Source organism: Chaetodon trifascialis, chromosome 2 (genome assembly GCF_039877785.1).
Source record: "Chaetodon trifascialis isolate fChaTrf1 chromosome 2, fChaTrf1.hap1, whole genome shotgun sequence".
NCBI lineage: Eukaryota > Metazoa > Chordata > Actinopteri > Chaetodontiformes > Chaetodontidae > Chaetodon > Chaetodon trifascialis.
This window is the reverse complement of record NC_092057.1, coordinates 19,656,362-19,682,376: the sequence shown is the minus strand read 5'-3', so window position 1 is coordinate 19,682,376 and position 26,015 is coordinate 19,656,362. Positions and strand designations below refer to the sequence as shown.

Genomic DNA, 26,015 nt, shown 5'->3' with positions numbered 1-26,015 from the left:
ATGTAGCAGATCACAAATGAAAGAAGATGCAGTGTTGCAAGGCTGTGCACCAGGCAGGGCTGAGTGATAATAGATGAGATGTGGAGTGTCTGTCTGGGCTCTCCACCCAGGAAGAGTGTGTCCGTGCATGCGCGCACTACACTGTGTATTGTGTTTGATGATGGACCCCAGCTGGAGAGGCACTGCCGACGCCTTATGAAACATGCTGGAGGATGATTACAATGGAGAACGATTATCACTTAGTCTCTCATCTGTCTCTGCACGTCCCTGCCCACTCCCTCCCCCTCTCTTCTGTTTCTCGCTCCTTCTTTCTCCTCTCTCATTCAGCACGCGAGGTCAAGTGTCACTCCGTCTCCGTTGTCAAGGCTGCCAATCACCCACACAGTGAGTGCAAGGCAACTGTTGCCAAGGAAACAGAGCGATTCGGTTGCTAGGCACCTGGAGCTGTGCTCACAATAGTCATTTTGTTGCTTAGAAGCACACACACACACACACACGCACGCATACACAAATACACACAAAACCACAGAAATGGCTTCGCCCGATCAACAAGTTTACACGACGTCAGTGTGGAAATTTGTATAAATTATGATTCCATTCTGTGCTAATAAATAAGAGATTCGCTTACGCAGTAGTAAGAAATCACGCAATAGTAAATGATACGAGTGTAATTTATCATGGGCACATTTGCAAACAGATGCTAATATATACTGCTGAATTTGCAATGCAGTGTTGATTTTCTAATTTATAATACTTAGCAATAATGCTAATGTGCCAAAAATGTAATTCAGAATGGTTTATTCCAACACCTTTGCTACCTGATTAATCAGCATGCCCTGACGTCCACGAATTCTTCAGACCCACACCTCAACTTGATCAATAAAAGACATAAACATCCATCATTCTGACTAAAAATAGTTACCCATAAAATCAATCAATCCCTTATTTCCCCACTGGCACATGGACCCAGTGAACCTAGCTGCAATGTGTGTGCATTCATATATATATATGAATGCACATCTGAATGCTTGTTTTCATAAGGTCCATCAATCCCCTATCTCCCTACCGGCATGTAGTTCATATGAACCCTCATGCAGTACGTGTGCGCCTCCATTATGACAGCCAGTCAGCTGAGCCGCATGCTGAAATGTCAGCAACGGGTGTAAGCCTTGACATGTCTTCCTGTGTTACTGTCTCCTGTAGCTGCTACAGGCATCAAACTCTCGCACATTTTTAGCATGCCCAAGGAGTCAAAAATAGGAGTGCCAGGGTAGTTTGTCGTGCGGCGGGATGACGGCTCTGCATGCTTACAATGGGCTAGTCGTTCAAACGCGAGGACCCGCGACAAGCCACTTCTTGGCACCTTCATTTTTGCAAACCTCAAATTTCTGCTCAGTGTGCGGAAAACGTTTGGTGCAGAGTGTGAAGGGCTGTGAAAGACACTCATCAACTGATAAGATTATGGGCTCACTTGTGTGCACGACTGACTGACAAGGGTATGTAATCAAGAAGGTTTGGAATTAACGTCTGAGTCTGAAGACTTTTGTGTTAAGCTCCCTGAACTAATGCCCGGGGGGTTTAGCTTAGTGGCATGCTGCAAGTCTTCCCCGCCAGCGCCTCTGCAGGAGAGGCTGAATCTGGCCAGCGAAACAAACTCATTTCCTCCACAGGTGTAAAGAGTGACATGGTTGATAAACCTACGATGATAAAACCTTTTCAGTGGCTGGATTTGATCTGGCTAGCCCTGATTGCGTTCTATTTAAAAACCTTTCTGACTGAACAAAATAAACCCTTTTCCCATAAAAAGTCACCTCTGGGTGCTTAATTAAAAACCAGCCCATGTCTATGTCACCTACTCAGCTTGGCTGTACCTTTATATGTGTCTGCCTGGTCTCTGCCATTGTACTCTACTGAATAGAGTTCTGCTTTTGGTCCCGTGTAGACGATAAAGCTTCCACTCGACTACGCGTATTCTCAAGCAATAACATCCACATCTGTATTATCAACCCAAGAATACCCGTGGTCGAGACCGGAGCAAAGAGGCCCACCTCCTCCCCTCCATTCCTTTCTCTCTCCTCTGGGCTCTGGAGCTCATTCTCCTTTCCTGCGTGCATCCCTTCAGCTCTGGCACTCCTGAATAAGATTGCAGTGTGGAAGGAGGAGAGGTCTGTGCGGAGGCAAATTCTTTAAGGACGGCACCTACGATGAGAAGAGACAAAAGAGATCAGATTTATCCGTGAATAACAACGCAGCAGCATTGCTCGGAGGTTATAATGCACATTTCACGCACGCTTCAAGTCACATCTTGAGCTCATTGTTAGACTAATAAGCGGATTGTACGCTTTACGCACTCGCCACACACACACACACACAGAGTATACACACAGCCAGCCTGCTATGCATCTTTACCTGAGCTGCACCAAGTAAACAGATTGCACTGCCAACAGCCAGTCCCTCTGCTCTCCCTGGTATCAAGCAACCATTTAGCCAAGCGCTGTGGGAGAGGGGCCGGCTCACCAATTATCAAATAGGTGTCAGTGTGTGTTACACTGCACTGAGGGGAGAGACTGATTCCCGAACAGATGTTCAGCCCTCACCTTCATCCCCTCCTCCTCACCTCATGCCTTTCTTCATTCCATTTTCCACCACCACCCCCCCAATTTATCTCTATCTTTGTCTCTTCTCCACTCTCACTTAGACTCTCCCTGGTATGTCCCCCCCCCATCTCCTCCCCCCACACTCTTTCTCTCCTCCTCGGTCTGTCCCATGGAGAATAAGCCTGACTCCCCCCTATCCACACTTGCCAATTAGAGAGTCAGTAGTTGTCAATCAACAGCTGAAGAGGAGAGAGCACGAGAGAAGGCGAGTCGTTGGGAAATGGGGAGGTGGGGAGGGAGGTTGCATCAGCACCACAGACAGCTCCCCCTGGAAAACTCAGGCTAGTTCACAAACATGACTTGACTGTCTGTCTCTTTTCTCACTTCTTCTTGCTCCCCATGTTAACCTTTCCCCTTTCATCACTGCGATGCCTCCTTGGTCTTTCATGTGCTTGCCCTGCATTTACCCTTTGACCCCTCTTTGTCCTACTTTCCCCATCCTCAGATCACTTTGTTTACCCATTCAGACGCACGCATAAACCATACCTCGTCTGCATCCCTCCCCCCCGTCAGAGCTGCCCACCGCAAACAGCCGACACTCCTGGAAAGTTCCCATTTGCCACTTCCAATCCTCTCACCTCACTCACACCTGTGATAGTCTACAACCTACCCCGCTGCCATTGCAATGGAAGTGGCGGAAACTAGCTGGAGACATCATGTCGAGAAGATCTTGACACACGTCTCCCTCATTACCTATATTCCTCTAGTCCTCTCTCCTCATCTCTCTCTTTCTCTCTCTCTTTCCTCGCCTCTTGCCTCTTCCTCCATCCCAACTGTCCATGTCTGGGCTGCTGATGATGACAACTCAAGTGGACGCATCTTCTGTTCTCACCAAGAGCTGTGAAGAGATGTACGTAGGTGTCAGAGATCTGGTGTAAAAATACACCCTGCTGCTGCCCTCTCCACTACACAGGACCTGTCTGTGTCTGCTCGGTGTCACTGGAATGTCTCTGTCTAATTTGAAGACATGCTTCAGTGTAGTTTTAGCTCCGTGTGTGTGTGTGTGTGCGCGCGCGCGCATGCAGGGTTCAGCTATGAGAATGACTCTCACATACAATGGGTGTGCCTGCAGAAGCAGTTTTGAACGTGTGCACCAGGCCTGCTTTTGTCACCTCAGTTTTACCTTTCCACCCACATATTTACAACTATCCCTTTAGTCCCAATAATAGCTGCGCGAACACAGACGAGAACTTTGTGTCATGACGAAGACATCTGGTTTGCGTTTATAAGAAAATCCATTTCCTGAATTGACTTGATTGAAAGTGGACTGGCTCCAGCTGGAGGGCCTAATGAAAGGCAATCGGTCTGTGTTCCATATTTGCGTCTGACGCAACAGACTTATCAATCCTTTAATGTACCTGGTGTGTCAGATAGGATGCAGAATCACAAGTGGCTGTGCCAGAGGCAAAGACAAGACAGGCTTGAGATGGAGACACAGACCGAGCGGAAGCCGGGCTGCTGCTTGCACATTACTGCTTAATTGCTTGGAACTAAAGGCGCTGTTATGAGGATGTTTATGCTTATGCCTGCAACAGCAAATCTTTCCAGTCATTTTGACTACACTGTGGAGCCTAATAGTCACTACCCAGACAAAATGAATAAATAAATAAATGACCCAGTGATGGCTACTGCAACAAATTCAGCCTAGAGTGCAGAATAAGAAACTACCCCCTGAGCCTATGGCTAAACTTTCAGTGAGAAACTCAACAGAGACACTCTGGTTTTTGTAATCTTCCTGGGCCTTAATGCACATAGGCTCCAGTTGGCCTACTAGCCCAGATAACTAGACGACCAACACACCACTGTAAAATTGCAGATAGCCAGCACCTGTCTTGTACGTGACAGGCTTGGATATTAAGCTTTCTTTGTTTGTAAATACATCCGCTTCCACTCACAAGGAGAACCCAGTTCGCGGTGGCAAGCGTGGATTGAATCTTTAACCCTTTTCAGGGAGTGTCAAAGAGATTTTTTGAACCATCTTTGTCTTGTATGTGACGGGCTACAAAGGAGGGAGGCACGGTGACACGCTGCTGCTCAGACATCAAGCAGCGTGCAGGTGCAATCCTCATCAGAGTCGTTTGATAGGAACTTGGGAGCGATGCTGATGGGACCAACCTGTTTAGTTATCAAATCATAAAGCGTGCCAGCGCCAAATTGATCGGGCGTTCATCTCGTGCCACGCAGCGCCTCAAACCGGCGGCCGAAACTGAAATCTACAAGTCTTGTTTTGTCCACTTCGGGGCTCATCAACACATCTCTGTAAATGTCACGACAGTCTGAAGTGATGGGACCCCGAGCAATGCCGCGCTGTGAACTGTGTCAGAAAAACACACAAACACACACACACGAAAAAAAAAAAAACACGCTTTTCGGCGTGAAATAAAAGCTGAAAATATTCAACTTACCACTGTGTCCACCTCCACGCCAGCTCCCCTGAACAAGCCGCTCCATATGCCACACATTGTATCCATGCTGAAGTGTGAGAATAGGCGATACCGTGCAGGGAAACGCCCCCCCCCCCCCCTCCTCCTCCTCCCTGCTATCCCTTTCTCTCCTGTGCGCTTCTCCTCCTGCTTGTGGGGGAATCACATAACCACTCCTTGTTTTTTCCATTCTCTCCGAGGGAGGGATGGAGCGATGGTGCCTATGCAGCAGCATCAGCATCCCATGCAACTCAGCTGCAACCTCTCACCTCCTCCTCCTCCTCCTCCTCCTCCTCCTCTTCTCCTCCTGCTCACGCTTTCTCACTTGTCCATGCCTCCGTCCAGCCCTGACGCCGAAGAACATGCCCTGTAGTGCAGCGGTTCCCAAGCGAGGGTCCGGGGACCTCAACGGGTCCGCGATGGAGCTCTGGTGGGCCCCAGAGCTGGTGGGGATGGTTTGGGGGTTTGATATTGTGCAAGTGTTAAAGAGAGTGGCTGTTAATTTGTTGGTATCACAGTAAACACGGGTACACACATTTTTTTTTTTTTATAAGACTTTTCTTTACTGTAAACGGGCTAACATGTAAGGGGCCCTGAGACGAAATCTTTCGGATCTGTGGTTTCTTTGTTCTGTCTGTTTTGTGACTTACAGTTTGTGTTTCTCACAGGAGAGTTTACTGGACCTGTTCTGTGATGGGTTTTATGTGCCGAGGCTGACATCATAATATAAAATGTTAAAATATGCTGGTTTATGGTGCATTTATAGTGCCTCCATGGTGTTTTGTGACTCCCACTGTCTCTATAATATTTTTAATGTTGGGGTGGAGAGACTTGTAAAATACAATGCAATCCTGTGCAATAGCCATGCAATAAATAACCAAAGCCTGCTACCTTGTTCATGCTTATAATGCTATCAAATATTGCTTCAGGTTCATTATTTTTGAATCATGTTGCTTGCACCATAATAGCATTCGAGTTGCTTTTGGTCAAAATAGCAAAAACATGTACAATGTACAGCGATACAATACGACACTATGGCATATAGTGCCATTTTTTGATTAGCCTATTTTGTCCAAAAGGTGGACACAATCATAAAGAATACAGTAAAATAGGGGTTGTAATATAATACTGCAGCTGGTAGACACAGCTGTCTGATTTGATGCATTACATTTAATTACTCTTAATTGTATTTGTTTTAAATCTCTCTTTTCTTTTATTTATAATTTTATAAATCCTTTCTGCTGTGTTTTTAATGCCTCTATTTCTTGAATCTGTCCTTTATGCGGGTTGTTTTTTTAGCTTTTGTGAGACACATTGTACTGCATCCTATGAAATGTGCCGTACAAAGTTTCTTGTTATTAATGTCAACAGTAGTATTTTACTGTTAATTATGTTGTTGCGTTCATTCTCTTTGCTGTGTAATTTGTGTATGTGAATATACACAGAAAATGAACACTGAGGTGTATCTGTAGAAACAGAGGAACATCATGTTAGACAAAACTGCCACTCAGTCAGTCATTAGTGCTGAAATCATAATAGACCAAAATGGGACTTGGTTTGCATGTTGCCTGCTTAGGAGAGGTTTCTACGTGGCCTGTGGTGTGTGTGTGTGTGTGTGTGTGTGTGTGTGTGTGTGTGTGTGTGTGTGTGTGTGTGTGTGTGTGTGTGCGTTCCTACTCCTAATCCAGCCTCCTGGGACCTCTGTATCCGGTTGATGGTCTTCTTTAGCAGACATGTTGGATGGGATTGATGGTGAAGCCCTTTATAATCCTCTCCTCATCTGGTGGCCTGTAAAGGAGCTGCCCGTTGAAACCCAAAACGCGTGTGTGCGTGTTCGTGTGAGTGCTAAATGCTCAGTAATGACCCACACAAGCTCCACACAATAGCTAAATTGCCTCTTGTCTTTGCTATAACTTATCTTTAACTCTCCTCCATTTCTACTCTTCTTCCTCTCTTCGCTCTCTTTATTTTGGTCTGAGACATCAGAGACGGAACCGCAGACAGACAGCAAACATGTAAATTTGATGTTTGAGAGCCTGCAAGGCTGATGCTGTAAGGCATTGGAGCCTTCAAGGCCATAAAAAACTGATAGCATATTTCCTCAAATAAGCAGCCATAGAGTCTTTCTCTCTCTCTCTCTCTCTCTCTCTCTCTCTCTCTCTCTCTCTCTCTCTCTCGCTCTCTCTCTCTCTCTCTCACACACACACACACACACACACACACACACACACACACACACACACACACACACACATACATGCACATAGACACACTCGCACACAGTGTTAATGGCTTCATAATTGTCAGAGGCAGACCATTGAGCATAATCAGGAGACTGCAGCAAGGCGAAGACCAATATTTGTAATTTACTATGACAGATAGTACATTTTTATTACCCAGGGGCTGCTGGTTTGTTTTGGGATGCGATAAACCACACTCATCCACATACTTTTTATCTGTCTCAGTTCACATACTCACTTACACTCACTCTTTTCCCTGCATTTCTTTTATTCCTTTCTTTAATTCTCTCTCCCATCTCTTTCACACACACACACACACACACACACACACACACACACACACACACACACACACACACACACACACACACACACCCATGCAAACGCAGAGTGGTTCAGCCCCAGACAATGTGTGACCTTGGGGTCAGGAGCATTACGTCAAACGGACGGGCACTGAGTCAGGCAGCAAAGTTCAGCTCATCACATGAAATCACAGGTACACACACACGTAAGCAAACCTATGCATACACACAATCAGTCATATTTCACCCTCTAGAATATAAATGAAATTACTCAGAGTACTTTGGTTTGGGGGTGAGATCATCATCATTTTTGCCAACCTGAAAAATCCTTTTTCTCCAAAAAATAATAAACAAAAATAATAAATAATAAACTTAGCACTATAAAAGGATCAAATCAATACAGAGGAAGCAGAGATATCGTCTCCTGTGTATTCATCTTCCTTGTCAAAACTTACTTGCCTACATTACCCATAGAGCAACCTGACCACTAACAGATTAAAGGTGTGTTGTGCTAATAGCAGCTAATGCAGCCTGAAGCTACTGGCGTCAAGCACAGATGAGGAGCGGCTGCAGAGGTCTGGTAAGCTCACTTCTTTCTAAAACCATTCATCCAGATTTCTATCTATTTATTTTTTTCATTTTCAAACCTGTAGTCTTCAGACCCAACTGACACTGACTCAAGTGACATCACTTGAGGAAATGTGTCAGACTTCCTCTGGAGCCACAAAAGGCTTTATAGAACTTTTTCACGTATGCAGCAGTACTCCCCAACACCTGCAACAGACCTTGATTTTTAAAATTTTTATTAATATGTGCCTTCACACAAGATAAGTATGCACCACATGCTGGCATACAGCTTATTCCACACACATCATGTCATACCACTCCCATTCATTTAGCTCTGGCAGCATTTCGAGTTAGTGGTGTTAATGTGGAGGCAACCAAAGCAAACACAAATCACTTCTGACTCAAACGTTTAAGATATCAAATAACTGTGACAAAAACATGAAATCACTGTAAGTGGGAGCAGCATTTATAATTAAAAGCTCATTTGTACAGAATGGCCAGATTTAAGCAAACATTGAATGAACCTCCAAGATGATTTTCTCATTCCTCTCTGATGGCGTAAACCAGGTCCATTCACATTAGTGACATGACATTTTATGAAATATCTTGTTTTCCCAGTGTGTAGCTTTGAGAGAGAATTACTCATGTCCAAAACACTGATTTAACAGTCACAAGCCATTAGAATAACACACGTAAATTATTAAATTGAGTGGCTTTGCACTCTGATGCAGAACTTTAAAATGTCAGTGATTCATACTCTAATTGGAGTGGAAGGATACTTGTGCTGCTCAGTAGTCAGTTTGTAGGATTGGGAATGGGGAAGCTGGCAATCAGGATGGTGTGTGTGTGTGTGTGTGTGTGTGTGTGTGTGTGTGTGTGTGTGTGTGTGTGTGTGTGTGTGTGTGTGTGTGTGTGTGTGTGTATGTGTGTATGTGTGTGTCAGTGTTAACAAGAGAGACAAATAGGACACACAAATAGGAACAGAGAGAGAGAGAGAGAGAGAAAGAGAGAGAGAGGGAGGGAGAGAGAGAGGGAGAGAGAGGGAGAGAGAGAGAGAGAGAGAGAGAGAGAGAGAGAGAGAGAGAGAGAGAGAGAGAGGAGAGAGAGAGAGAGGGAGGGAGAGAGAGAGAGGGAGAGAGAGGGAGAGAGAGAGAGAGAGAGAGAGAGAGAGAGAGGGAGAGAGGGAGGGAGAGAAGCAGGTGCATCACTAATGGCTTTTTAAAAAGGTTACAGCGTAGAGCTCTTCTTTTCTAATGGGGCTCCGGCTGTGCTTGAGAAGCAATTTCCGGAAAGATAATGTTGTCGAGAGAGTGCAGAGAGTTCTGTGTGTGTGTGTGTGTGTGTGTGTGAGTGTGTGTGTGTGTGTGTGTGTGTGTGTGTGTGTGTGCCTTGTCGTTAACAAGACTGACAAACGCAAACTCAAAGGAGCACGTAGAGGGTGGTGGGGAGAGATTGGGGCAATTGAAAGAGAAAGAACATGGGAGACACAGGAAGACAAATTGTCTGTGTGTACATTTCATAGTTATTGTGCCAATACATTCCATTTATTACATTGATGTCTAATATGGGCCAAGTAGAAAACATTTAAAAATGCTCTTTTCTGTTTGAGCAAATCTTTACATTTCTTATGTGTTGTTTCATTTCATAAATATTGGAAGTGGTGACTTCTGAAAGCTTCTCCCTTGGTTTTCCCCTCTCCTCAGCTTATCGTGGTAAACACTGCCACCCTGTGGCCACAACACATAACTACAGCTATTTGAACCCAGCCGGTCTCACGTCTCAACCTGCTGGTTTTCATGAAATTAATCCAAAATCTCCTGGCCTATTGAAAGTTGTACGAATGCATTTTTACAGAAGTTTCAATGAACAAATTCACTGGAAATGTACTTAATTGACAACTGACTCAGAACAAATTGTGTATTTATATACATACATACTATGTTTACATTCAAACGCCATCTCTAAGGAGAAGCTGGATAATGGCCACTAAGGGGCAGTAATGTCCCACTATATTTAACATGTCATTCAACACAGTAAATCTGCTTGATTTTTAAGTGTAATGTACACAATTAGCACGCACTGTGCAGTAGTATGAAATTGGGACATCTCCTGTTTTAGTTCTTCAGAGCCCCAACACAGATCTTCAGCCCATATATTTCGGTATTCCAACACAACAACAAGTAGATCTTTTCATTTTTTTCATGGAGGACATTTCAGATGTCACAGTTGGAAAAACACAAGTGTAAACACTAAAATTAATGATGGCTGACGGCTCAGTTTCAGGGTCCTGCTGCTTTGCTTGCAGGCTCACTGTCACACTGTCATGTTTACTGGGAAACACACCTGTGCTCTTCCTACTGTGACAAGTCAACATGTCTGCTGTGGAAAAGACCAATTGCTCTTAGTCTGACAAATTATTTTAAAGCAGACAGATGCACCACAAAATGCCCCTTCATACTCTGACATACAATGTCCATGGCTAGTGTATGTCAACAATTTGAAGTAACAGCTGGAAACAAATGGAGGGGGTACAACAGCAAAGATATATCCTTACTGAAGTGTGTGAGGCATATCAACAAATAAACTGAAAAGCAATGTGTGGTAATTGCCATTTATTTTGATAAATAAATACAAAACAGAGACATTTTTAACATGAAAATAACATTATTTGGACAGTTATGGTGTTCTCTACCTCTTCAGTTGTTTACAAAAAATTCAGACTGAAAAGTTTTACTGTAGGTAATCTCAGAGCTATAATGAGCATCTTCTGCTATAACAGGCATTGTAAGGACGCCTTGGCAGGGGTCCTTTGAAGGCCTGCAGTTACACACAAGCACAAGTGTGCAATTATAGCAGCTACTTTTGACAGTTTAACTTAAGAAAACAGACTGCCAAATTAACAGTTATGCTGCCATACAGTGTGCTCATTATAAACATACACACCAATCTCAATAAGTACACACACACACACACACACACACACACACACACACACACACACACACACACACACACACACACACACACACACACACGCTTAAAACCATAGCAATGTCTTCTTTATATAACCCACTGTGAACTCTCCTACTAGTATGACCTGCCTGCAGTGTCCTTTTGAACTGAGCAGAACCAAAGCAGGTTGTGAGCCAAACACACCGGCTGTATGCTGTTAGATTTCACACATTTCTCCACTGCGCTACATTCCTGCTTTAGACCAGGCAACTACTCAGGTTCCTACAAGACAGCTTCAGGTAGCCTCACATTGTTCTCGCAATTTAAACATAATGATAATGTAGTATATACTCTATAAAGAAACCTACATACTGTACAAAACTATACAAAACTCAGAGGCCTCACCTCTGTGTTACACGCGAGTCTGTGCCATTGGTTTTCTAAAGTCAGCGTGGGGAAAGGATGGCGGACAGAAGAAGGAAAATCTGGAAAAAACAGGTCGGATGGATAAACATTGATGCCATACCACTCTTACAAAAGATTTTGGAAGCAGAGGGGGAAAATACATTAACATTTAGATACAGGTAATTTAGAGAGAAAAATGACTCATGAAAGTGTTGAAGGGGGAAAGAGAAAGTGAGACTTTGGTGCAAACTAACACAAACAGAGAGCTCCATGTGGGCATAGGCAGTAAGTCAAATGATAAAAGATTTCACAGCATGGACGTAAAAACGGACAGACATGTACAAACACACAGCTGAATAGTAAGAAGATGAAGTATATTTGGAAAGCTGATGGAAATCTAGTTCAGTTCACGTCAGGGATGAATTGACTGATGCCCCAAAAACAAAGGTGGTATCACAAGCACAGCTCTAGTGTGTATAAATCTCTCCTCTGTCACTTCACGCAATATACAACGAGAGATCAGAGCCACATCCCCCAAAACGTACACAGTTTACTGAACACTAAATTGGTTCATCTGTGCTATAATTTACAAAAGTGCTTTCCTCTTTGACAGTGTTTCTTTAGTCAGTTTGGAGGACAGAAAAAAGTCTGTGCCATAATACTTGACAGTGCCTGCATTTTGATTACATAAAGGTCTTTTTAAAGGTGTTTTTAATCTTGTCCTTTTTTCCCTTTGTATTGTCCTGAGTGATACAAAACGGTCTTTTGAGGACGATCCACCAGTGATTGAGATTTTCTTCCATCATTGAAAAACCCTCAGCTCCACCAAGTGTTTTGTTTTGATCAAGTGTTTTATCAAGTCATCACCAGCCAACAGTCTTCAGAGTCACTGTTGGGTCTTTGTGGAAATCAGGAGAGGCAAAGAGGACACAGTATTGCTTCAAAAGCTCTGGCTTTGGCGAGTCTTTCATTGGTTCTTTTACCCCTGAAAGAAAAAGGAGGCCATCTTGGAGGACAAACAGGACAGAACAGGACAGAAGGACATGTATCCATGTCCCATTGGTCCTTAGCGGATGACAGGTTTCAGCCATGCTCGCCATGTGCACATGTTGCTGCTCTGCCTCCTCTGATTGGTGGACCTTCAGACTTGGGTGGACTTGACTCGCCGGAGAGGATGTCGTCCTTCGGGATGGGCAGGGCAGGGTGGGGGGCATTCAGAGGGCAGGTCTAGACTGCGCTGGTGAGGCAACGCCGTGAGGGGAGGAGCACATCGGGAGGGGCGGGGGACGGGATTGGCTGATGGTCATGTGATCTCAGAATACGGTAGCCCTGGAGCCTAACAGGCAGGAAAAGTAGAGAGAAAAGATCAGGAGGCAACGAAAGAGGGAAGCAAAGAGTATGAAACATTTAAAAGCACATGGAAAGTGAAAACTTGAGGGAATGACGCAGATAAACTTCACTTGATTGAGATGGCGAGAGACAAGAATGCAAAATCATGATGTCAAGACAAGAGAGAGTGTGTGTACACAGAGCTATCATCAAGGAAACATCCAGATACAATGAGACATCCAAGGCTATCAGTGAGGACAAAAAGGAGTAGAAGGCAGCTTGATGTACATTTAACAGAACAGCCTACAGCAATGCTAGCAGCTCTGTGAAGCCATACTTAGGCACAGAAATGCTTCGAGCTTAATGCTAACATCAGCATGCTAATACAATGACAATGCCAACATGCTGATGTTTAGCAGGTATAATAGCAAACCCTAGCATGCTAACAGACTAAATTAGGCTAAGATGCCATTAGTTTCAAGATTAAGATTCATCATCTGTGGACCATGAATGTCCAATCATTGGTCAGATATTCAGTTTTGGACCCAAAGTGGTGGGGCAATCAATGGACACTGCCATGTCTAGGGCCATGCTGCTAGCAAGGCCAATAAGCTTCACCAAGAGACACCTTTCAGTCAAAACAAATACATGATGGACAGTTAGTGCAGTCTGTTGATATTAGCTATTTCATTTCCCCCATCCCTTACCTGGAGGCCACTTAACTTTTCGAGTGGACTCTCCACACGGGGCAGGCTGAGGAGAGGCAGCCCCATGGGGGGTTCTGGACGCTGCGGAGGTGGAGGAGTCGGCTCTGCAATCTGGGTTGGCTGGAAATTGTTGATGACACACGACACCTGATGGAGAGCAGAGCAAAGAAGTATAAGAAAAAGGATGGGAGAGGATTTGTTCCACTGCAGTACAGAGATGGATGATTTTCTGGTTCGCGTAATGCTCCGAGTGCCATGGGAAGAGATGCTGAAGAGGACGCTTATAGTATGAGAGGCAGAGAGACAGAGAAATTAAAGAAGGAGAGAGAAAGAATGAAATATGGGAGGAGGCATGGAAAGAAAGCAACAGTCTTTGGGATGTGCCACAGGGAGCACTTTGATCTTTAAAGTTAATGCTGACTCTGGAAGTTTTCCCACAAAATTCATCTAGGCCAAGAGGTCCAAGACCAATTACACTATTTGAATGTGCCATGGTAAAGATTTAGATCAGCCTATTCGCATTCATAGATATAAAAATGTGTGTGTGTGTGTGTGTGTGTTCACACAGGCTCTTTTGCCTCAAGCTTGCCTTAATCATCAGTCCATCCACCCACCATCTCTCCTGCACCCACATCACGCCAACACTGCTCTCTCTTTGAATTCTTCACTGATTTAATCCTTCCCTTCCACCTTTATCGCACCATCCTGTCCTAGAAAGGCAAAACACAGCACTACCTACGTATCTGGTCAAAATTAAGACCTGAACTTGACTTTGTGGTGTCTGTTTTATCATCTAAAAAATCACTGAGCTTGGGAAGCCACTCTAGGCTCAGTAAAGCTAGACTATATCAAGCTCTAACTAGCTAGTGAGATAGCCACAGCTAAACCATTTCCTTATTGATTTGTCCCCAGCCAAACTGACTCTATTGAAATTGGTGGAATTTGGTTTAAATTCCATCAATTTCAGGATCAAGAGGACGGTCCACTTAACCCCTAATAATCAAAATAAAGTTTATTTTCTCCAACCAAACTTGTTAAATGGACAAGAAAAGTGGAAGGACACCTTTTGTTTGTAGATGCATATTGCATATTCACCTCACTTCACCTGAAGATGACAGGCAAAGTTCAGTGTTTTAGGTATTATGTAACTTATTGTATGGCGTTGTCTGGGGGTAAATCAATCAGCCTAAAATGGCGTACAATGAAGACATTACCACCTTCCTATCAGTTACACAGCTTTATCGACACCATGGCTTCTGTAGTTCCTGCTCTCTGCCTTTTCCTCGAGTCTTTTTGTCCATCTCTTCTTCTACCCTCTCCTTCCCCTCCTTCCCTCCTCTCCTTCTCACCAGAAAGGCAGCAATGGCTCCTCCGGTGACAAACCCAGCCAGAACATCGTTCCAGTGGTTTCTGTGCTCTGTCACCCTCATCACGCCCACCAGCACAGCCAGAGACAGCAGCACCAGGCACAGGGTGGGCTTGGTCAGACGGGTCCCTTTGGTCCGGAATACCAGGGTCACATACATCTGGAAGACAGAAATAAATGTCATGTTATTGGTTCATGTTGAGCTGAACCAGGTGTTGAGTCTACAGGTCTTCAGTCAGCCAGCTGAGATCATTCAAAAGATGTTACAGCTTGAGTAGCTTAATAGGTTGAACAGCTTGAATAAGCCACAAGAGGCCGCACTCTGCAGTGATTGTAGAGCATCTCAGAGGGTGTCGGGGGGAGATGGGTACAAAAAGAAAGCACCATGAAAACACTGCCATGATTGGTTTAATGCTTCTAAAAAAAATGACAGGACCACGGCACTGTAATTAAAAAGAGAGCAAACGCATTAAAGGATTTTTTCAGCAGTACTCAAATCATAAGTGTATGGTTGCACTAATCTAATACTAAGCCCATACTGTACAGACACACGTTTTAGGCTATTTGTGCTAAAATCAGGGGATGACAATCACTGAGGGAAATTTAATTTCAAAAGTACAACTTAAGTAGATGTTTATTTCAGTACGTGGAGTCAAAGTGTGGTTTATTCTCTGCAATGACTTAAAATGTACAACTACTCAGTTTAAGAAAATCCAATAATTCAGTGATGTTTATGTTTAGGTCTTCTGTCATTGTTTGTATGAAATGAGTGACCATAACTTGGTCATTGAAAGCATTGATAGACTGTTAGTGTTATGTATTTATTCTGAGAAGGGGGCATGCATTATAATATACAATTTTTCGATATTACATATTTCCTTTAAGAATTTGTGTAGATCGAACTTACCCATAAAGCATTAGTAAATGCCTTATTGACCATTAATAACCCTTGATTACAATTTAAAAAGCCTTTATAAAGAGTTCCTCAAGTACTACCAAAACCAGCGTGTGTGTGTGTGTGTGTGTGTGTGTGTGTGTGTGTGTGTGTGTGTGTGTGTGTGTGTGTGTGTGTGTGTGGTAGACTTCCAGTGTTTGCTTGACTAACACAACATAATAATGTCCCACAATTCTCCTTGTGTGTCTCCCTTCACCCATTGCCCTCAGAAAGCTCCCCACCACTGTGTAGATGGCCGAATAAAAGCTGAGCGCAGCATCTTTGGAGGGGAAGGATTTGCGGGCGGACACCACCAGGTATGGGTTTCCTGTGCAGGCGCGGCGCTCTGTGATGTACTGCAGCGGAGACGTGCAGCCCAGAGCTGTGTAGTTTGGCTTGCAGGCAGACAGGAAGTGAGGCGTCTGGTTTCCTGTCACCACCTGACCTGCATTGGCAAAGATGGTGGTGGTGAAGAGGCCGAAGGAGTAGACGCCTGCGTAAAAAAAAAAAGAGAGAGACAGATAAAGTGAGGGAATGGGACCGTGTGTGTATGTTAACCCAAAATAGGTGAATCAACGAGCTTGTTTCTGCAAAGTCAGAGAGAAGCACTTAAGTAGGATTTAAATGGTTACACTGTCTGTGTGACTTATCTGTGTGGGAGTGAAAGGCCAGAGAGACATAGCCTTTGCTGTTATGTTTCATATCTACAGTCCATCACTTTAAAAGACTCATAACTTGCATAAATACAGAATGATGAAACAGATCACAGAGCATCAACAGAGCAGGACGTGACATGAAGGGCAAGAAAAATGAGTCCACAGGAGACCTCAACAGAGGACGAGGGCTTTTGGAGGAGTTCTGCTGTAAGTCTTAATGAGCCCTGGTCCCAGAGGCTTTATTTAGTCAAAGCTAAAGAACCTCTGATCTTTCGGACTAAAACTGACCCAGAAAACGTACGATCCTACGGAGGAGAGGGTTGAAATAACAACAGTCAGCGGTCACTATGGTCTTCTCCTGTGCTCCCTCTGTCTTCGCAAAGAAACTGGTCACTTCCCCGATCAGAATCTGGGACAGAAACAGACACAGAGAGAAACCATAAACATTTCAGTCAAACTACGTGGCTGAGGATTGATCATTGTCACTGAACACTGTGTCACATAAACACGGTGCAGAGCAAAATTATTCATGAGTGTTCCTTGTAGTGATTACATTTTTCCTCGTCCAGCCTGCTTTATATTTCCATCACCATTTGGCTGGTTTTATGCTGCTTTACTAAATCCCAACATTAACACGTCCCATTCACTCACTCTCATCAGTGGGAGTTTGCAACCTCAGTGTCTCATATATCCTCTCTCTTTTTTTCTGTAGCTCCATAAAACCATGGCTTTACTTTGATTAATAATGTCATGCGGGTTAATAACCTCAAAAGTGATGATTGGCTTTGCCAGATAACATGAATCAAACACATCTTATACTATTTTCATGAAATATTTGAAATGTACGAGATAATGTTTTACCCCACCCTGATAACCTCCATTATATTTTTACTATTATAGCTTTAACACTGTTTGAACACTCGTCTAAAGACCACACACCCCACGCCTCTGGCAGCCATTACAGTTTTAAGAGTTTAAAACCAAATCAAATCTGCAGGATATTGATCTCTTTTGACAGGGGAATAAATTGACTAAACACCATATAACACATTCCTGGGCACCGTCACACCTAGCATAGTGAACCTGTCTGATCTGGGGACCCCTGCTGACAGGAGCATGGACAGATGGAGGTTCCATGCTCATACAGTATGCATGGCCCACAGCCGGGAGCACGGGACAGCGCTAATGCATCAAAGCTCACCATGCTCGGTGTGACAGACGAAAGGCTGAGGTTTACAGTAGCTCTGATGTTCTGGGCCGTGAACCACTGATGGGAGGTTTGGTGAGAGTTGTAGGTGCTCGTATGTCAACACAAATAATGTCTTTGGAGTATGACATGACCTGAGTGCCGCAAAGCTCTCAAGATGTGAGGGCTGTGAGGTTGTTTTGGCAGTTTCATTTTCGCCCTCAAGCTTTTGCATAAATTCACAGTAACGCTTACTATAAAGTTCTTGCACTCCAGACAGCCACAATGGCTTGTTCATTGCATCATTAATCCTGACTGTGAAAGAATCAAAAGGTCAGTGTGAGAGTGATTTTTTTTGCTTCTTTCCTATGAATGAATGGGAGTGAGCTTTATAATTAAAGAAAGAGACAATGAGTAACATTTCACCCTGTCACAGCTTTGAGGTGAGTGTGCATAGCAGGATGAAAATGAAACAGGGTAAACACCACAAAAGCAAACCCTCCAAAGAAAACAAAATTATTACAAAAGAACTGTTTCTCTGTATGAATACAATCATACGTTGGCCTTGAGTTCTTAAAAAAAAAAAACATGCACGATAAGAAGCAGCTTCTCTGCATGAGTATTCTCCTCACTAAGCACACACAAGTTAGACTAAGCTTCATTTATTTCTTCAGGGACGTTTGCTTGAAGGGTCAGCCACAAATCATTTTCCCTCGAGCTGGTGGAGGTTCAGTACCCCGCTGCAGGCACTTTTGCAGAGCTGGTGGGCGCCAAAGATTAGACAGCTGGATTATATGTATCTTATTTTTTTCCTCCAGGCTGCTCCAAAATCACATCACCCACTGCCCGTGATGAAAATGACTCCATATTCCACAAATGAAATATTAAAAATAACTACATGAATATATATTGTGTTTATATATTGTGTTTGGATGTACATGTTATGTTTGTATGTTAAATCCTTACACCTTTCATACAGTAATGTAATAACAAGCCTGGAGCAGCTCACAGTCATTCTACAGCCCCCAAAACTCACGACAGTACAATAATACATAGATGAGACCCAGTTTGTCGTTTGGACCCAGAATGGCACAGCCTGGTCCTGCATGCTCACGCTCAGTCAGCATCACACTCTTCAGCCTTTTCTTGGGCCAGGGACTGGTGGCTTTCCACAATTAAACTGTATGCTGTATTCTGTATATGTAAATTTCTTCAACCTATTGAGCTGTTTGACAGCTCCGTCTGTGCTAATGGAGGTATGGTCACAGTCTGTTCCATAGCCAAAGCACTACAAAGGTAGACTTTGAAACACAAGGTTTTCCACAGCCCTCGTAGAGGACACAGAGAGGCTGTTTCAGAGCGAAAGCTGTCTTCCTTCAAGTCTTTGAACTGGATTGAGATGTGGAATAAAATGGAATCAGAGCATCTGTGGATTGTGCTAGAACATATGCAGTGAGGTGATTATATACTCAACAATACAAGACCATGAAAGGTTCAAACACCATGACGAAAGTGTTTCTACAACAGACAGCTATGTAGTCTAACTTTAATGTAAGATTGATGGGTTCTCTCATCCCGGTTCATGTTAAACCGTCGGCAACAGCGCTCTGAATTAAACTGTCCTAATGTATTTCTGGGAGATGCTCTAGAGGAGGAAGAAGAGGAGTGGAGGAGACAGCAGCTACTGATGGTAGTCAGCCAGCAGCCAAATGGGGCAGAAGGCATAAGACACTTGTGAATGGTGTTGTGGGTAATTAATCACAGTGAAACTGAGATTACAGATTAAAGAAAAAGAGGTTGATTGCAACATAATTAAAACTACCAAAGGCTCATTCTAAACACGCCAAACTGGCTTCAACAGCTGTCTGTGCAGTGTGCCCAAAACAAGCTTTTTTTTTTTTAGCAACCAAAGGGAGATTGCCATTTAAAGTGACGTGCATTACAACAGGAAGATGCACACATTAACGTGACAATCTTGAAGATTTTCTTTGAAGATAGTGTCTGTTAAGTCATGATCTGTCATTAAACAAGTGAGTGGGTGTGCAGCCCACTGCTTGAAGTACTGCAGTGCATATATATTTACAGTATTATGAAGGGGATGTCTGTGGTGACATTTCTGGGAAAAATGTTGTATTATTTTGTTCCTAATGCAAACCAAACATTTCCTACTACTGCAGCTTCACATTAAAAACATTTAACTGGACTTTTATTATGAAATAGTCACTGGAAATGCAGCGTGTTCACTCTCACTCAGTGGGATTGACACTTACTGCTATCATTCTTTAAAAATGTATCTACAAAACAGCCATTTTCAGCATTTTTTGATGGTGGATCAGTTTGAATATTGCCTACTAACGGAACAAGTGGAACAAGCCACAGTGAGCAATTAGATGAAGAGCTGCAGGCAGCAGGCTGCAAACCTCCAACTTCTCCACAAGGTAATGAACTCCTTTCATTTCCACTGTGCCCTGCTGTTTGCAGACCCACGCTGTGTGTAAAATTAAGCAGTTAGAAAGGTTGTTACAGAGAAATGGAAAAAAGGCCAATTATAGTCTGACTTCTTATTTATAAGACAATAATTTGCTTTACTGCCCCCTGAATTACGTGACCCGCAGTTAAACTGCATTTGCTGTTACGACCAGTAACTACAGGTGTTACCAAATGAAGAGTTTTAGAGATGCCACAAATATAACTTCAAAGAGTGAGACATCTCTACAGGACAAACATGCATACATAGGCAATCAACAAAATATAAATGCACTGAAGACTGGAGTTCATCAACTAAACAGCTTAATTCTGATTTCTATGAAATAACAAGTTGTTCTAATCTGCCGTAACCTGCTTCATTCTACTTATTTATTATAATCAATATGATGTAAGAGTCAATGGAATTATCATTTAAGTAAACTGTGACTGCAAGGTCATTATTATTTTAGATTTGATGTGTGATATCTTTAGCGTCCACACGGCAAGTCAACACACTGTTTTCTTAAAGCAACCTACAGAGGTAGAAACATTAATACTCACTGCAGACCTGACAACATGTGGATGCGATGTGGACCCAATTGTCCCCTCTCTCTACTTTGCTTTTGCCAAGATTGTCAGGTTACACAGTGACAATAACAGTTTTTCAAGAATGAGCCAACTTTCATACTTTTCACACCATGTTTTCAACAGCATGGAGCCCAACTTCCTTCATGATTCCTAAAAAGGTAACATCAGACCAGATGAATCAAAGTCAGAGAGACTGAAGGGCAACGTCGACAGTTTGTGATGTGCACGTTTACACATGTTTGTTAATAATATAGAAGCTCCTGGTGTGGGTGCTGACTTGCTGAGACATGCATTTGAGGGTTTACGTTTCAATGAATTATTCATTTTTTGGGTGACAGTCGTGGTGTTCATTGCTTTAGAGCATGTGTTGGACAGTGAATGGTCTTGTTAGTTCTTCCCTGACATGTTCTCTCCCTGCCTCTAACTGGGACGGAGAATTAAGTCTACATCCCTATTACTAATAGGGATATCCCTAATAGGCTATTAGGGAAGCTGTTGTGATGTCCAATCCTTTTACATTCATACATCTCTACTACCACCAAGCTAATGTGTTCACATTGACATTGGATGCTGACAGGCTCCCACTGAGTTCTTACATTTCTCCCACGGCTATGTATTCAAAAGTATCTAATGTCAATACTAATCCCTTTTCATACTGCTCTCGCTGAAAGGTTGCCTCCTGCTCCTTCACTGCTCCTTCTGCTTTAATCTCAATAAAACGTGGCTAATGGAGAGATATATAAAATGTAGTGATTGCACTTGGCTTTGACTTAACCTTGACTCTATTCAGCAGCTTCTAACTCTCTGTAATGTAATCAATATTCTTACAAAGAATTCACAAAAACTACATCCCTGATTCCAGAAAAGTTGGAACAATGTGAAAAATGTAAACAAGAATTCAATCCTCAGTAAATGAACTGTTTACTGACAACACTTTTATAAAGTGTTGCAGTAATATCTTTTATACAATCATGTGTCAAAACTTATAGATATTTAACTGACGTTTACGTGGTAGCGTTGGGTTGGGTTAAAATGAATTAGTTAAGTACAGTACATAATGTGCTTGTGTGACATTATGTACATTACATAAGTTAAGCATGTTACATAAGCATTGTAACGCATTCCAAGTAACACAGATGAGGAAAAAAAGTAGTCCCCTTTTATCAAACTGTACTTCTACTCTTTACTCAAGTACGTTTTTGAATCAGTAATCTACTTCTAATTTTGCTGCATTTGCCATTTATACCTTCTTAAATCGTCCGCTCTCAATTCAGGGAGTGTCATGACGAGTTGCAGCCTCCTGCGAGAAAAAGAAGCACCACCTGCATTTTGACCAAGTCAAAGCTGTGATGATGGAGCAAAACCTAGAACAAGAGGCAGCTTCCAGTGCCTCTCCCTGGCCACATCTGGCCACACTGTTTATACCAAAATCTAAAAAAAGACAGCAGTTACATGATGAAGTGGTTGCTGAGCCTCCTGAGATCTTTTAAGACCTCCTCCTACACATATGTTAGGTGAAAATATAGTTTGCTAAATAACATTAGCAATGTTATTTTTTATGTGCACTGTTAATCTTTGATGTTATATAATAACATTAACTTATCTTGTAGCAAGTGCCATTTAACCCAACATAACGCCTGCCAGTTTTAAATGCTGTTGGTTGTTGTGTTTACAGCTCATTACCCCCAAGTGGCCAAAAATGTTACAATATGGTATAGATTAATGCCAGCTTTGATTATGCTTGTTTCAAGTCAACAAATGCAATACTACCACCACTGATTTCGGCTGATGTTGTAGCCACAGAGTGTATATGCTAACATAGATACAAATCCGTAATGGAAAGTATTCTGAGAAAAAACAGTCGTGAAATGACATACAGATTTTGTGGCTCTCTGTCTGCCTGCTGCCATGCAGACCACAGCTTCATTACAGCACATTCTGTAAAACCGTGTCAAAGCGACTACAATAAATCCTGTTTGACATTTACAATACAGAACCTGCAATCAATAGACGTCATCGTCTTTTTCTTGTCATTGTTTTTCAGCAATAACAAATACGCAAGCAGAAGGACACACTTACAGACTGACAAAACAAAAACAAGTGAAATTACACATTGAATACCACCTAACAATATGACACTTGGCAGAGAAACAAAAAGCAAACGAAGGTCAATTGTATGCAATCGAAAGGTGAGAAGACAATAAATAAATGATATGTGTATGCATAGGAGAGAACAGAACACATATGGAGACAGATGATGGGAAATAAGGAAATTTAAGAGGGTTTTTGAGGTTCAGTGCACGTGGCCCACAGCAAAATACACCCAACTGTCCATGCTGAGGTGTCAGCTGTGATCCCTCTGCAAGCCATCAAACCACATCATTCAGGACTGCCCATCTTAAGAGGCTCGGTCTAAAAGGGCATTTTTAAGGCAATGTTGGTCCATTTCCCTTTACACTTCTTTGTATACACACTTTCTTCTCTGTGTGAAATTAGAAGCAGCATGGTTGGTAGTTTCACTCCTTTCATCTAAACACATTTAATTGAAATATTGTGTCAGTTATTTTGCAGGAAACTGGAATTGAATCAGCTACAATAGTGCCCTCAAGTTGCTCATTACAAATCACATCTGTTTAGAAAACACTTCTCATCTCCTTCCTTCAGCTGCTCCCGTTTCAGTGTCACCACAGCGGATCACCTGCTTTCTGGCAGACCAGGCCCCGCCGAACCTGCCGTGGAAATCCATATAAGCTTTTTATGCTGGATGACCTTCCTGACGCACCCGTCGCCATTTATCCGGGCTTGGGACTAGAAATTAGGAATGCATTGTCTTGTTCATCCCCAGTGGCTGCAGAGCGACAGATTGTTCAGGGCGTTCAGGGGATTGAACCACCAACCCTCAGCAGACGACCCGTTCAGCCCCTTGAGACACAACTGCCTCTTTTTTTGCAAATAGTTACAAACTCAGAATGGGTCATGATCTCAGCTCTGAATTTCCGGCGATTCCCTGAAAACTCAGTGTTGACAGATCATGGTTGACATGAGGACGCTGCCCTCTGAGTAAGACTTCACTTCATTTAAAGCAAATGTTGCCCTGGTTAGGGAAATAAAATTGCATTCAATTTCAAGATAATTCAGTTTGTGTAAGAATGTGTAAGACAAGGTGCTGTGATAGCACAGAAGTAACCAGACTAATGTGTTATTGCAATGTCTTAGTGCTCAAGGCAGGCATAAGAGACCTGACAGCGGGTTCAATGCTAACTTTCAAGATGTAATTTCTTATGTAAGTCTCAGCAGAAGGTAAAATTTGATACTCTACTGGAAATCAACTGGAAAGAGGTGAAAATCACTTGGCAGCCAATTACTTTTGAACAGATGTTGACTGTTTTCTGGAGGCAAGTGCTATGTTTTTTATGCCATATTTGTTTCATCCTCGGATAGTCAAAGGGATAAAGAGAGATCTCAACTAGTCAGAGGAGGTGGTGTGACACAGGCAGACGTTTGTGCGTCTTGCAGAGAAGACAGAGGGATGATGGAGAACAGAAAGTAGGGTAGGAGAAAGTAAGACAAAATGGAGGAGTTGATGAAATGACAAAAAAAGAATAAGAAAAAGGCAGATGAAGAGGGAGATGAAGAAGGACCGACGCAGACTGTTTTCTCCTGCCTCAGAGAGCAGAGATCACATGGCCTCCTTTGTTCAGTCAGTCTATGTGTGTCTGTACTGTAGAAGCTCTTAATAATAAGACTTTTTGTCAAGAGGGTAGCAACTTGGGAGTTGTTCAACTCTGACATCTGTGTAGATAAGTTGAAAAGATGCCTGTGGGAATGGAGGTGGCACAGAGAAGAGCACATGAATGCGTCTGCGGGAGAGCGACGGTAGAAGCTCCTGATTTTCTACTATTGTGACACTCTGACAGTCAGTCGGTGACAGTAAGATGTTCTCGAGCTTTTGTGAGCATGACTGCAGACTGTATACCAGAGGTGGGAACCTTGTCATAGGGGCTGGCACACCCAAGGGGGGGTCTTTGCAAGAGTCAGTTTTGAAAAGGACTGCTCACAGTAGTGGCTTGTTGCTTTGCAGCTCATTGATTTGATGTTGTAGGTTGTCACTCTCACCAGCATGCTCACTTCCAGTCGCACTTGCCACAGCTTTAATTTCACTTCAAGAGATTTCACGCTCGTCTACTATTCTGTTATTTTTGTTATTGCTGAAAAATAGAATTAAAGTAACTGCTTTTTTATGAATTGTCTCACTGTCACTATCCAGTCGGTGTAGTTTTATTTCCTGTTTTATTTTGAAGTTTTTCCTCTTGTGTCAGAGTTTACTTCCTGTGTTTTGCTGCCTCTGTAATTGTATGAATGATTTCACCTGTGCCTAATTAGTTCTCTTCCCCTGTCTCTTTCAGTCAGTGTGCTTCCCTTTGCCTTTGGTTTCACCTGTGTTTTTGGACTTTTGCCTCATTTTTCCCCTGGACCTTGCTTGTTTTTGGATTTTTGAACTCGGTTGGATTCTATTTGTCTTATGGACTTTTACTTTGGATTTGACTTCACTTGCCTCGCTCACCTGTAAGTCGTTTCGTTTGCTTTTCTTTTTTTGTTATTGAATTAATGAACTGCACCAGCTCCTCCTTTTGGTCAGTCTACATTTTGGGTTCGTTTTCCACCTCTCCGTGACACCATTACAACACTCGCGGGCGGCGAGGAGGCCTCAGGTTCCCCCAGCTGTGGTTTAGGTAGTTAGGCTTAGGGAAGTAGTTGGTTATGGTTACGGTAAGTCTCCAAGAAATGAATGGAAGTCACCTGAAGTGATGGAGACATCAGTGTGTGCGTGCGTGCGTGTGTGCGTGCGTGCGTGCGTGCGTGCGTGCGTGCGTGCGTGCGTGCGTGCGTGCGTGCGTGTGTGGCGTGCAGTCTTGCTTGACGAAAGGTGACAATGAGGGTCAAAAGACATAACTCATAACACATAAGGGCACTTGAGAAAAACACAATCAGATGACAACCTAATTTTCCACGTATGTGTATAGTGAGACAATAGAGCAGTCAACGGTGATCCAATGATGAGCTCAGACTGTACAGACAGCAACTGTAGCAAAAGCCATATCCTGGATGCTCATTCAACCATTGCTTTCAGTTTACAGCTCCTCCACAGAGTAATACACCCGTGGCTTTAAAAAAACACATCAAATCACACATAGACATGTTCACGTTTGACACACATGCGGTCATGCATACGTGGA

The 26,015-nt window shown here is 43.1% G+C and overlaps 1 protein-coding gene across 2 annotated transcripts in view; it reads right to left on the bottom strand.

Annotated features, from left to right (window-relative positions):
• Window positions 1-10,786: 10,786 nt before the first annotated feature.
• Window positions 10,787-26,015, bottom strand: part of LOC139346561 (phospholipid phosphatase-related protein type 5-like) — a 45,826-nt gene continuing 30,597 nt past the window's right edge. The window contains exons 4-9 of one of the 2 annotated variants that reach the window (XM_070985699.1): window positions 16,827-16,947; window positions 16,125-16,375; window positions 14,932-15,108; window positions 13,599-13,729; window positions 11,173-12,882; window positions 10,787-11,136 (exon numbers count right to left, since the gene is read on the bottom strand). In XM_070985699.1, coding sequence (XP_070841800.1) covers window positions 12,774-12,882; window positions 13,599-13,729; window positions 14,932-15,108; window positions 16,125-16,375; window positions 16,827-16,947 — 789 coding nt within the window. In that variant the 3' untranslated portion in view covers window positions 10,787-11,136; window positions 11,173-12,773. Of the gene's footprint in view, window positions 12,883-13,582; window positions 13,730-14,931; window positions 15,109-16,124; window positions 16,376-16,826; window positions 16,948-26,015 lie in introns of both variants that reach the window. The other variant, XM_070985706.1, reaches the window with a different exon arrangement.